Source organism: Staurois parvus, unplaced genomic scaffold (genome assembly GCF_062004578.1).
Source record: "Staurois parvus isolate SC_StPar_1 unplaced genomic scaffold, SC_StPar_1.0 ptg001938l, whole genome shotgun sequence".
NCBI classification, from domain to species: Eukaryota; Metazoa; Chordata; class Amphibia; order Anura; family Ranidae; genus Staurois; species Staurois parvus.
The window spans coordinates 30,664-44,488 of record NW_028319734.1 but is presented as its reverse complement, the minus strand read 5'-3'; the positions used below and the strand labels follow the sequence as shown (position 1 = coordinate 44,488).

Here is a 13,825-nt window from a genome sequence, read left to right as displayed (position 1 = left end):
GTCCATTTATCTAGTACAGCATCTCCAGACCCGTTTAATTGCTTGTTTATTGATTCATGTATTGTTTAATGCATTACCTTAATACTTACATTTAATCTACCAACAGCTACTTGTGGCCTATTTTCTTTGTACCATTTTAGTATACTACCTGTATAGTATACTAACACTTCATTTACAGAGGTGTAAGCAGTAACCAGGTGTCAATAGGGACTGAGCAGCTTTTAGAGTTGCTGCAGAACAGAGAACCCTTCATCATCCAGCAGCTCCTGCAAGGGTAATGCACTACAAATACACCAAACAAAATGTATTTATAATTATGGAAACATAAAACTAAATACAATATTTTCAACAGACTTTATTCTTAAAAGACAAGCAAAATGCTATGGATTAAAGTGTATTACAAGCAAAGTAATTCTGTATTTTTTGATTATATGTATTATTGCCATCATACAAAAAGTTTATTGTCCTTTATTTCTAAGCAAGCCTATTTTTGTATTGCGGTCACTTTTGAACAGAATTATGTAACATTTCGGGAAAAAAATACATCCAAGAAGTCCAGTACTTGATGCCATTATAGCAAAAACCTTCACAGCCACCATGTCTTTCCCTTTAGTGCTCAGATAGGCCGGGATCATGGCAATCCAGACACTGCAGAACACCAGCATGCTGAAGGTGATGTACTTGGCTTCATTAAAACTGTCCGGTAATGTCCTGGCTAAAAAAGCTATAATGAAGCTCACAGCTGCCAGAAGCCCCATATATCCCAGGACAGAGTAGAAGCCGATAACTGAACCCTCATTACACTGAATGATGATCTTTCCCTGATAAGAGTGAGTGTCCTGATCCTGGAAGGGAGGAGAAATAGACAACCAAGTGACACAGATTATGACTTGAACCAGTGAGCAGACACACATTATAGAACTGGGAAATCTGGCTCCCATCCATTTTCTCCAGGAACTCCCAGGTTTGGTGGCTTTAAAAGCAATACACACCGTGATACTTTTGGCAAGTAGAGAAGATATGGCAACTGAAAAGATGACACCAAAAGAGGTTACACGCAGCATGCAGGTTACATCTACTGGACGGCCGAGGAACAAGAAGACACAGAGGAAGCTCAGCATGATGGAGACCAGGAGGAGATAGCTCAGGTTCCGGTTATTAGCTTTAACAATGGGGGTGTCCTTGTAATGTACAAATAATCCCAATATTAAACCAGTCAGAAGACAGCAGAGGATGGAGACAGCTGAGAATACTGCAACAATTGTATCCTCAGTGTAGGAGAGAAATTCCACTGATTTTGGAACACACCGATCCTTCTTCTCATTTGGCCATTCTTCATCAGGACATTTGATGCAGTTTTCACTGTCTGCAGGCAGATCAATACAAACACAATGATCCTCTTTGTCAATGTTTTTAAAGAGAACCTGTCACCACACCTCACTTTTTATTTTGAAACTTTCATTTGTACATGAGTAGTACATGATATAATCTACTTTCACTCTGCAACATGTGGTACTCTCTCTGGGGGCCAATGAGGTCTGAGTTTTCCTCCTCTCCAGCACCAATGAGGTGAACCCTTTCTCAACTGGGCCCCCTTCCAGGCTCCTGCTCCTCAGCCTTCTCTCTCCATCTTCCACCTGAACTCTCCTGCTGCTGAGCAGGCTCTGTCACATTTAAGGGCTGCCCTTGCCCTATGCCAAGCCCTCTGCTTAGGGATTGGCCAGAGTCCCTTAAATGTGCAGGCCAGCCCACTGCTTCTATAATTTTCTCCAAAATTCCAGAGCAGGGGGAGGTATCAGGGAACTGGCCTGCAGAGCCTTTCAGTCCTGACCTAAATTTAACCTTGCTAACTACTACACCCAGGCAGCTACTTGGCCCTCCAGACTAAAAAAATTAACTTTAGCTCCCCCTATCTACCTAGGAGGGTGCTACACTATTCTTTACATGTAAGTGTAATACTGCCCATTTATCATTATCAAAGTTTCAAGAAATGCGGTGAACGCTCTCCCTTTGTTTTTTTCTCTATTATCTGTGTTTATTGGAGACACCCAAGAGATTGCCACCTGCTGAACACATTGCAGATTTACTTTAGACATGTCATGCCCACCTATTTCAGAGATAATGCAGAGGCTGAGGTGGCAAGGTTTGGACAGTGTTTGGATGTAGGGCTGAAAGGAGAGTTCAGAGTCCAGTTTTACAGCTAATACTCTGGCATGTGGGGACATACTGATAGATGTGCCATTAGTCCCAACAGAGAAGTCAGGGGAAGGGGCACCTAGTGGAGGAAATATTATGAACTCAGTTTTTGATAGATTGATGTAGCACCCCTTATGACCCCCAGAAGCATGGTGGTACCCCCAGAGACAGGGGTGGGTTGACAATTCATAGGCAATAGTAGGTAGTGAACAGCTGGGCACCAGTCACTTTAAGATGCAAGACAAAAAAGGAGTTCATTGCTCACACTCAACACTCCAGGGAGAGAAAGGGTAAGGGCACAGAACACCCAAAAAAAAGCAGACTCCACAAAAAAAAGGAACATAGTACTCACAGTTTTCACGGAGAACCTTCAAGCTGACCTGGCATTGTGTGATAGTGGCTCCTGACTGTAAGGTACTAGAAAATCAGCACCTTGGATAGAAGACACTATAGTCCAATGAGGTCCAAGCTGCACAGCCAAGCTTCCCAGCTTTTCAAGACATCAGTAGGTCCTCCATGGCTACTCAGTCCACAGGCTCATTAGGCTAGGCCCCAAATCCTGGCCTCTGTCCACATGTCACATGGTCACCACCTTAGGCAGCAGGCCTAGGAGGTTTTAGCAGCAAGCATACACCTTCCCCAGGCAAGAAGCCCAAGGGAGAACAGGCTGACCTCCCAAAGTCACTCCCTGAATATTTACATCTTCTTCCAGTAAGTATCAGTGGCAAGGAAACTCCTACTGGTTGGGCAGGGTGAGACAAATATTCACAACTCTGGTTACAGCAACTCTCATGCTATTATCATAGGCAGCAGTGCTACGTACTGGAAACAGAAAGACACATACAGTAACCAGAACCTAGGAGAAACCTAAAGAATCTGAACTATAAATTCAGACAAGCTAACTGCAGCGCAGCCCAACTAAACTTAGATAGACACTTCTGCTTAGGGCAAGGTGGCTACATTGAGTTGTCAGTTAGTAAATTATTGATGAGTTAGGATACTGATGGGATGAGCTGAGGGGTAGAATGTTAGATTTGGGTCTTGTCTGCATAGAAATGGTATTAGAAGCTGTGGGAGGATATCAACTGACCTAGGGAGGAGATGTAGTTTGAAAATAAGAGAGGTCCAATAACAGAACTTTGGGGGACCCTGACAGAAAAAGGTAGAAGAGAGGCCGAGGTAGAATTGTGACATTAAAGGTGCAGTGAGATGGGTAAGAGGAGAACCAACGAAGAGTACAGTGACAGAGACCAAGAGATTGGAGTATTTTTTCTTTTTAAAGAAGGGGTGGTCATCTGTGTCAAAGGCTGCAAAGAGGTCCAAGAGTAAGAGTGCAAAATAGTTACTGTTATGGAGTCATTATGAGTAATCAGGAGCCACCATAAGTCATCAGGAGCCATCAGGAGTCATCAGGGGCAAACGTGTCAGCATGCTGGAGTGTTTTGGGTTTTTTCGGTGGGCCACCAGCTCTAGAGCTAGCTCTCGCCCCAGCTCTAGACAGCTAATGAAAAGGGAAAAGTCCTGGAAGTCGCACATCTCTGCAAAACCCCATTAGAAAGTGTATGACAGCTTAGGCCTGGGCTCCAACCAGGCCACACCCTCAACCAGGCATGGCCTGGTTGGAGCCCAGTCTGAGGCTTTCATACACCTTCTTATCAAGTTTTGCAGAGATGTGCGACTTCTAGCACTTCTCTCTTTTCCATCAAATGATTAAATATGAATTTATGATAGGGCCTTTTGTTTTGTTTTTTCTTTTGAATAAAGGACTTTCTAAATGTTTACTTTCTTTTAATTCTTTGTTCACTTTTTTCGTGCATGAGTTAACCTTACTCATCTGGGGGCCCCAGATTCTAATAAGTCTCTCACAACTGAACCTCACATCAACTAGGCCAGGGATGTGGGGAAGAGGCCCTTGTTCTCATCAATATGGGAACATGATGCTTTGTCAGAAGTGTCCCTCCTGGAAAGATACTCTCCCCATGTTGAGAACATGTGGTCTAGTAGGGTTTAGGAGGGGAACCTGCACACTCATCCATTCCCCTTCACTAGCCAGCCAGGTTGCATGCATGAATAAGAGTCTGGTATGCAATTTGGGGGAATCTCCTGGTTTTCTTTCTTGTTTCTTTAGGTGGGGTACCACCTAAAGTTTCATCCCAGACAAGAAGGGTTTCATAAAGATTTTGTTTTTGTTTTTGTGGGGTCCTCCACAAAATTGACACCAGAATACTATGTAGGATGAGGATCTGGTATAGATTTTAGGGGGAATCCCATGTTTTTTTTTAAAAAACAAAATTGCTGCTAACAACACATCTGTATCTTTGATAAGAGGGTGGTATAAATCTTAAGGGGGAACATCACCAAAAAAGCATGGTGTATCCAAAACCCATATTGGAGCATTCAATCTGACTGGCAAGGAAAGAGGGGGCAGCAAGTATTTGCCATGCCCCCAACCAAAACTACACTGGACCACATGCCATCAACACAGGGAGCATACCTTACCAGAAAGATTGCCTGGCAAATCACTTTGTCCACAAGTTGACGAGGATAAGAGCCTCTTCCACACCCCCCTGGCATGATGTGCGTGGGGCTCTGTGGGCGGGGGGCTTAATGGAATCTGGAGGCCCCATTTAAGATAAGGGCACCCTCAGAAACCTGCCCCTTCATCTGCATGAATGAGGTGTACATACAGTATGTAAACAAACACCCAGACACATTTGAAAAATTATTTATTTAAAAAAAAACCTCCCACTTCACAAATTCATTGCAACCATGATGTCCAGCAATGTGGATCCATTTTCAATCATGTTGAAAGCTGACCCATCTAAATGTAAAGGCTGATGTCATTGACCAAATATGGCCATATCCATTATTATTCATTTATGTCAACCAGCTTCTCTGCCCATTTGTTTACTTTCAGATGTGGGCTAGGAATCTTCTGTTGAGAGGTGAATGGGGCCAGGGATACTGTATTGGTGCTAGAAACTAAGAACCCTGAAAGGGAAGCTGTGACATTTGGCAGCAGTAGTAATACCACAGCTAAATATGCTTTCCTGCTGCAGCAGAGGTTTGGCTAGACATGCAGGGGAGCATCCTATTTTGTTTTCTGAACACTGAACAGGCGGAATATGGAACAAATCTTACTTCTTGCTTATATACTGTCCAGCAAATGCATTATATTGTCTCCGAAAAAATACACTCTAATGATTACTTCAAAATAAAAAAACTGATTTGTTTCTGTCTCTCTTACATTGTGGCCTTACTAAGCGGCATACATGCAGCCCAGCCACTGTACAATATCTATGGCTATTGTCTCTGAAATAACAAGCTCTAGTTTTTGTTTTCAGGATACAATCTACCTCATCTGACCTTTTTATATTGTGACCTTAACAAGCTGCGTATATACTGTCCAACCACTGAACAATATTTGTTCCTTTTCTTTCTCATAATGCATTCTAATTTTTATCACAAGATAAAACCTGCCTGGCTTCTTTTTGTTTGCTGCCTATTCAAGTGCGGTGTGTATATATTTGTGTGTGTGTGTTTTTGTATTGTTCTGCTAGCTCTAATGATTATTTCAAAATAAAAAACTGATTTGTTTCTCTCTCTTATATTGTGGCCTTAGTAAGCTGCATACATACAGCCCAGCCACTGTATAATATGTATGGCTATTGTCTCTGAAATAACAAGCTCTAGTTTTTGTTTTCAGGATAAAATCTACCTCATCTGACCTTTTTATATTGTGACCTTAACAAGCTGCATATATACTGTCCAATCACTGAACAATATTTGTTTCTTTTCTTTCTCATAATGCATTCTAATTTTTATCATAAGATAAAACCTGCCTTGCTTCTTTCTGTTTGCTGCCTATTCAAATGGTGTGTGTGTGTTGTTGTCAGGCTCCGCCCAACGGGATCTCTACTGGTCCACAGAACGGGGTTTCCCCGGACGTGGAGTCTAAGTCCCAGTCTGTCTTTTCACCAGGGCCCCTGATGGTGGGGATGGACTTGGTGCAAGACTGAAACCAGGTTGCGACCCCTGGGTGCACCCAACTATGGTAGAGGGGTCCCGCTGAGGGTATATGCCAGGGATGAGCCTGCTGTGAAGGGGTTGACAGGTCCAGGTCCGAGCGGGTTGGATGGAACACCACCAGGAGTGAGCGTGGTCAGACTAGCTGGATCGGTAACAGTGGGGACAGGCGCGGTACAAAAGCAGCAGACAAAGAGAAGTCAGGTCACACGCCGGGTTCAGTAACAGGAGGTCCAAATACCAGTAACAACAGGCAGAGGAATGGTCAGGGACGAGCCGGGGGTCAGAGCAGGAGAAGGTCAGCATGGATCAGAACAGGCAGGGTCGGCAACAAGGAACGCACTACAGGAACACAGGTTTACAGGAACTAGACCTTGCGGCAATGAGAACATTGCCTGTCCAGTTTAAATAACGCGCCCTGCACCGTCATTGGTGCCAGGCACGCGCCCGCATGCTTGAGTGCGCATGCGCGGCCGCGATTGCCGCTGCGGACGCCCAGGTCCTAATGCCCACATATTGACTTGCCTGGGTGATCCGCGCATGCGCAGATTTGCACGCAGCAGTGGAGCTCAAGGTCCCTGACATGGCCCCCCCCCTACGGGCAGCCTCCGGATGCCCAACCGACCCCTTCTTGACGGCTGGTTCCGAAAAAATTCCTGCACAAGTCTTGGGGCGTGCACATTTTGGGCCGGCTCCCACGAGTTTTCCTCAGCCCCATATCCCTTCCATTTAACCAGAAACTGAGTTTGGCCTTTCCTTTTCCTACAATCTAAGATAGCTTCAACTTCAAACTCCTCCTCCTCGTCCACATTTACTTCTTCCAGTGGTTTAGACCTCCAATCTGGAAAGGGGTCTGGTGTCGCTGGTTTTAATAGAGACACGTGGAAGACTGGATGGATTTTCAGGGACTCGGGAAGTGTGAGCTCGTATGCCACCTGATTGATTTTACGTTTTACCCGGAAAGGCCCAGAAACTTGGGTGCCAGTTTCCTCGATGGACAGGACATTTTTAGATTTGCGGTGGACAACCAGACCTGGTCCTCTGGGTGCAAGCCTTATTCCCCTCTTCTCTTCCTATCAAACGCCCTCTTGTTGTCACCCTGGGCCTTTGCCATTGCTTCCTGTAGTACCTTGCTATTGGAAGACAAAAAAATTAACATATCCTGCGTGGCCGGGGCCGCAACCTCCGGGATCAGATCTGGCAGGAATACAGGGTGGAACCCGTAATTCGCCAAAAACGGGGATTGTTTTGTAGCAGAATGACTCACATTGTTATATGCGAACTCCGCAAGTAGCAGGAAAGTTAACCAGTCATCTTGGAGGAAGGTGGTATAGCACCTGAGGTACTGCTCTAGGGTCTGATTTGTTCGCTCGGTCTGACCATTGGTCTGTGGGTGGTAAGCTGAGGAGAATGATAGCTTAATTCCAAGGGTTTCACATAGAGCCCTCCAGAACCTAGACGTAAACTGAACCCCCCTGTCAGATACAATATCCCTGGGAATCCCGTGGAGTCTCATCACTTCCTTAATAAAAACTTGTGCTGTCTCAAAGGCCGTAGGTGTGTCTTTCAGAGGTACAAAATGGGCCATTTTGGACAAGCGATCTACAATCACAAAGATTGCTGTGTGGTCCTGAGAGGGTGGAAGTTCCACAATAAAGTCAATGGAGATCATTGTCCATGGTCTGTCAGGTATTGGTAATGGACGCAAAAGGCCCCAAGCCTTGTCCCGAGTCGGTTTGTTTCTCTAACAAACGGGACAGGTCTTAACGTATGATTCACAATCTTTGGCCATATTAGGCCACCAAAATGTACGCTGCAACAGCTCCAGGGTCTTACATACTCCAAAATGCCCTGCCAACGGATGATCGTGGCAATATCCTAGCACTAACGTACGGGCTTCCTCGGGAACCGCAATCTGATCCTCCTTCCAGAGCAGCCCTTCCCTATTTAGTAAGGGGACACCAGGTAGACCTGGCATTCTCGCAGACGCGGTCTGTAATCTAGAACGGAGCTCAGATTGGAGGACCAGGAAATTCCCCGAGGACAGGATAGTATCCGGCTTGGGAATCTCTTCAGGGTCCCCAAACATGCGGGAGAGTGCATTTGGCTTCGTATTCTTTGACCCCGGCCTATAGGTGATATGGAATGAGAACCGTGAAAAGAAAAGTGCCCACCTGGCTTGACGTGGCCTTAGGCGCTTAGCTGTTCTCAGATATTCTAGGTTCTTGTGGTCAGTGAAAATTAATATTGGGTGTACCGCCCCTCTAATAAGTATCTCCATTCCTCAAGTGCTACCTTGATCGCCAGGAGCTCCCGATCCCCGATATCATAGTTCCTTTCTGCAGTAGTTAGTTTTCTCGAGAAGAAGGCCACCGGGTGCATGAGCTCCTTGATGCCCTTCCTTTGAGACAGGATCACCCTGACTGTGTTCTCGGATGCGTCTACCTCCAAGATATATGGTAAGGATGGATCAGGGTGGCTCAGAATAGGAGCTGCAGTAAACAACTCTTTTAAGGCTTCGAATGCCTTCTGTGCTTCAGGTGTCCACTGGAAGCGAACCCCCTGCCTAGTCAGCTGGGTGATAGGGGACACCAGGCCCGAAAAGTTCTTAATAAATTTTCTATAAAAATTTGTGAAGCCAATAAAGCGTTGGACCGCCTTCTTATCAGTGGGTACTGGCCAATCCAAGATGGCTGAAACTTTCTGGGGATCCATGGCTATTCCCGTGGTGGAGATGGTTAGACCCAAAAAGGAAATACTACGCTGTTCAAAACAGCACTTGTCTGCCTTGGCATACAGGCTGTGTTGGCGCAGCCGTTCTAACACACACCTCACGTGACCTCTATGGTCCTCCAAAGTCGTGGAAAAGATGAGGATATCGTCTAGGTATACGACGACAAAGATATCCAGGTAGTCCCTGAACACATCGTTTATGAAATGCTGGAAAGTGGCGCGTGCGTTGCATAGACCGAAGGGCATAACCAAGTATTCGAAGTGTCCGAATCTGGTACGGAATGCTGTCTTCCACTCAACCCCCTCCCTGATACGGACTAAATTATAGGCACCTCTCAAATCTAGTTTAGTGAAGACAGAGGCTGACTTCAACCTTTGAAAAAGTTCGGGACCAGTGGCAGCGGGTAGCGGTTCTTGACTGTGACCTTATTTAGGTCCCGGTAATCTACGCAGGGCCGCAGGGACCTGTCCTTCTTTTCCACAATGAAAATGCCAGCCCCGGCTGGTGATGTGGAGGGTCGAATAAACCCCTTACGGAGGTTTTCATCTATATACTCCTTTAGTACCCCTAACTCTTGTTCGGAAAAGGGAAATATCCGCCCAAATGGAATTTCAGACCCTGGGAGGAGGTCCACTGGGCAGTCATAAGCTCGGTGCGGGGGAAGAGTATCTGCCCCCCGCTTACTAAACACATCTAGAAAGCTGTGGTAGGCTGAAGGAATTACTTGAGCCAGCTCTGCATCCGTCTCCAGACATAACAAGGCCTGCGGAACAGGGGAGGTCTTAGGGAGGCAATGCTGCTGGCAATAGGTTGAATGAAAATGGATAGATCCCGCCTTCCAGTCAACCTGGGGATTGTGGGCTTGTAGCCAAGGGAGCCCCAAGATAATTGGAAATAATGGGGATGCTATGGCATCCAAACGAAGGAGTTCCTGATGATGGGTCGACACTGTAGTACGGATAGGTGGGGTTTTGTGGTCCACCACCCCTGACCTAATACGGGACCCATCAGAAAATATTTAATCCAACCTCCTTCGTCTGTAGGGGAATCCACTGCTGAGCTGCAAAGTCCAAATCTATAAAGCAGCTACATGCCGCAGAGTCCACAATTGCTGTAGTTACCACCGTTCTCCCAGGCAGCTGAAGTGAAACAGGTACCGCTAGATAACTGGTGTTGCCCATACCTTTAGAAGTGACCGTAGAAAAAACAGCAGAACACTTACCCATCTTGGCTGGATAGGTACGCACCACATGGCCTGCTTCCCCACAATAAAGGCAAAGATGGTTTACCTGACGCCTCTGGCATTCCTCAAGTGTAAGTGTCTGCCGTAACCTTCCTGGAAACCCGGGCCTCGGTGTATCCATAGCTTTCTGATTCTGGTTGACCTGCCGAAACTGAGACTGGATTAGAGCATGAGAAGGTATTCTAGTTGGCCTCTTTCATTGTTTGGACCTTTCCTGCCTGTGCTCCCGCAACCGGCGGTCAATTTGAATAGTCAAGGTTATTAAGGCCTCTAAAGTACTGGGTATGTCTACTCGGGCAAACTCGTCCTTCAATGATTCAGCTAAACCTATGCGGAACTGGTGGTGCAGGGGCGCCTGATTCCAGTTGGTGTCATTACACCAATGCCTGAAATCGGCGGCATAGTCTTTCACTGTTCGGTGACCTTGCCTCAGTGTATGTAAGGCCCTCTCGGCTGTCACTGCCTGCTGGGGGTCGTCATACAAGAGTGCCATCGCCTCAAAAAATACTGTCACCGATTCCAACTGTGGGTCTCGGTTCTCTAAGAGCCGGTGGGCCCAGTTTTGGGGTTCACCCTGTAGTAAAGAAATGATGAACCCGACCCTCACAGATTCTGAGAGATTCCTCCGAGGCTGGAGGTTGAAGTATAGCTGACAGGAGCTTCGAAATGCCCTGAATCTACTTTGGTTCCCATTAAAACGTTCAGGTGTGGGGACACGGAGCGGGTAACAACCCCGGTGTTTCCCCAGTCCGCCTGGTTGGTGTGGCTAAGGTCTGCATGCGACCACCCAACTCCATATAACCCTCCTGTAGGGCCCTAACCCCTTGTGTAAGGGTCGCCAGATGTTGGCATCCAGGCTCAGTCATGGCCGCAAGGTACTGTCAGGCTCCGCCCAACGGGATCTCTACTGGTCCACAGAACGGGGTTCCCCGGGACGTGGAGTCTAAGTCCCAGTCTGCCTTTTCACCAGGGCCCCTGATGGTGGGGATGGACTTGGTGCAAGACTGAAACCAGGTTGCGACCCCTGGGTGCACCCAACTATGGTAGAGGGGTCCCGCTGAGGGTATATGCCAGGGATGAGCCTGCTGTGAAGGGGTTGACAGGTCCAGGTCCGAGCGGGATGGATGGAACACCACCAGGAGTGAGCGTGGTCAGACTAGCCGGGTCGGTAACAGTAGGGACATGCGCGGTACAAAAGCAGTAGACAAAGAGAAGTCAGGTCACACGCCGGGTTCAGTAACAGGAGGTCCAAATAACAGTAACGACAGGCAGAGGAATGGTCAGGGACGAGCCGGGGGTCAGAGCAGGAGAAGGTCAGCATGGATCAGAACAGGCAGGGTCGGCAACAAGGAACGCACTACAGGAACACAGGTAACAGGAACTAGACCTTGCGGCAATGAGAACATTGCCTGGCCAGTTTAAATAGCGCGCCCTGCACCGTCATTGGTGCCAGGCGCGCCCGCGTGCTCGAGTGCGCATGCGCGGCCGCAATTGCCGCCACGGACGCTCAGGTCCTAATGCCCGCATACTGATGTGCCTGGGCGATCCGCGCATGCGCAGATTCGCACGCCGCGGCGGAGCCCGAGGTCCCTGACAGTTGTTCTGCTAGCTCTAATGATTATTTCAAAATAAAAAACTGCATTGTTTCTCTCTCTTTTACATTGTGGCCTTACTAAGCTGCATACATACAGCCCAGCCACTGTACAATATGTATGGCTATTGTCTCTGAAATAACAAGCTCTAGTTTTTGTTTTCAGGATAAAATCTACCTCATCTGACCTTTTTATATTTTGACCTTAACAAGCGTATATACTGTCCAATCACTGAACAATATTTGTTCCTTTTCTTTCTCATAATGCATTCTTATTTTTATCACAAGATAAAGCCTGCCTTGCTTCTTTCTGTTTGCTGCCTATTCAAGTGCGGTGTGTATATATATGTGTGTGTGTGTGTGTGTGTGTATGTCTGCGTGTGCATTGTTCTGCTAGCTCTAATGATTATTTCAAAATAAAAACTGCATTGTTTCTCTCTCTCTCTTACTTTGTGGCCTTAATAAGCTACATACATACAGCCCAGCCACTGTACAATATGTATGGCTATTGTCTCTGAAATAACAAGTGCTAGTTGTTGTTTTCAGAATAAAATCTACCTCATCTGACCTTTCTATATTTTGACCTTAACCTCCCTGGCGGTATGATTATTTCAGATTTTTGGTGCTGAAAGCGGTACCATTATTTTGCATGGAAATTTGGTGTTTTATATTGTAGGCCTGTAATTCTTAGGAATAACTCACTGAAATCTGTCCGGACAAGAGTCTAGAAAACATCCCGGGTAGGATAAAACTTGAAACACGAAATCATAAAGTATAATTTAATAAATAATCATAAAAAATAATAATGTTATAACTAGAAAATCTACAATTTCTGGGGAAATTGTGTGAAGTGTTCTTGCCTCCACCAGTAGTCTACAACTGGAGTGGGCGGAGTAACTGGGTGCTCACACACATGGGTTCTTATGGCAACTCACTCTACAGCAAGGGCAGAGAAGAGCGGTTAAAAACAAACTGCTCCAACTTGCTCACTTCACTGGCAGTTGCCATCTTAGAATGGTTGTAGTTTTAAAATTATAAATCCTACAGTGTATATTGTGAGAATCACAAGACCCAGACCTACATTTTGATGCATAGTATGTCTCTGATATATTAAAAATGAAGGCACAGTCGCTGTTTAGAAATTGCCCTTCAAATTTCAGGTGTCTAGAGTGCAGTTTCAATGAATGTCAATGGGCGGCATTAGTTGCAAACAAATGGTCATATTGTGAAAATTATCAGGACTATGGCTTAGCTGTGAACATTTTTAGCGGCAGCAGGGATAGCTGAACGTTTTGATATAAGATTTGTGTAGGTGGGCTTAAAAATGAGGCAGTGATGGCAGTTTAGAAATCATGTCCTGATTTTTCAGCTCCCACTCTAGTTTTGAACATTCTGCCATTCATTCCTATGGGAAAAGTTCACCACAAAAACGGCGATATTTTGTGAACCATTTGGGGAAACGTTCCACAAAGTAATAGCAATCCGATTGGGAACAATCCGCACGTTTCTGTATATTACTGTCTATGTAGTGTAAAAACTGTGGTAGGAGTTAGGGTGGTAAATTTGGCTATAATAAGAATAAGAATATATACATTGCGTTCCAAATTATTATGCAAATTCTATTTAAGTGTCACAAAGATGAAATATTTTGTTTTTCCGTGTAACTCATGGATGGCATTGTGTGTCAGGGCTCTTTTGATCACTGATAACAATCTTGGACACCTGTGATAATTAGATTGGCTGGTGAGCCCAATTTAAGGAAAAACTACTAAGGGAGGGTGTTCCACATTATTAAGCAGAGCACCATTTTCAAGCAATATGGGGAAGAAAAAGGATCTCTCTGCTGCCGAAAAGAGTGAAATAGTTCAATGCCTTGGATGAGGTATGAAAACATTCAATATTTCACGAAAACTTAAGCGTGATCATCGCACTATGAAGAGATTTGTGGCTGATTCAGAGCACAGACGGATTGGTGCAGATAAAGGCACATTGAGGAAGATTTCTGCCAGATCCATGCATCGGATCAAGAGAGCAG

General features: G+C 45.8%; 1 protein-coding gene across 1 annotated transcript in view; it reads right to left on the bottom strand.

The window, feature by feature from the left end:
- Positions 1-359: 359 nt before the first annotated feature.
- The window catches only part of LOC149433195 (vomeronasal type-2 receptor 26-like), a gene marked incomplete at its 5' end in the record, with an annotated part of 38,813 nt that continues 25,347 nt past the window's right edge, over positions 360-13,825 (bottom strand). The window contains one exon of the mRNA XM_089664530.1: positions 360-1,366. Coding sequence (XP_089520656.1) covers positions 459-1,366 — 908 coding nt within the window. The remainder of the gene's footprint in view (positions 1,367-13,825) is intronic.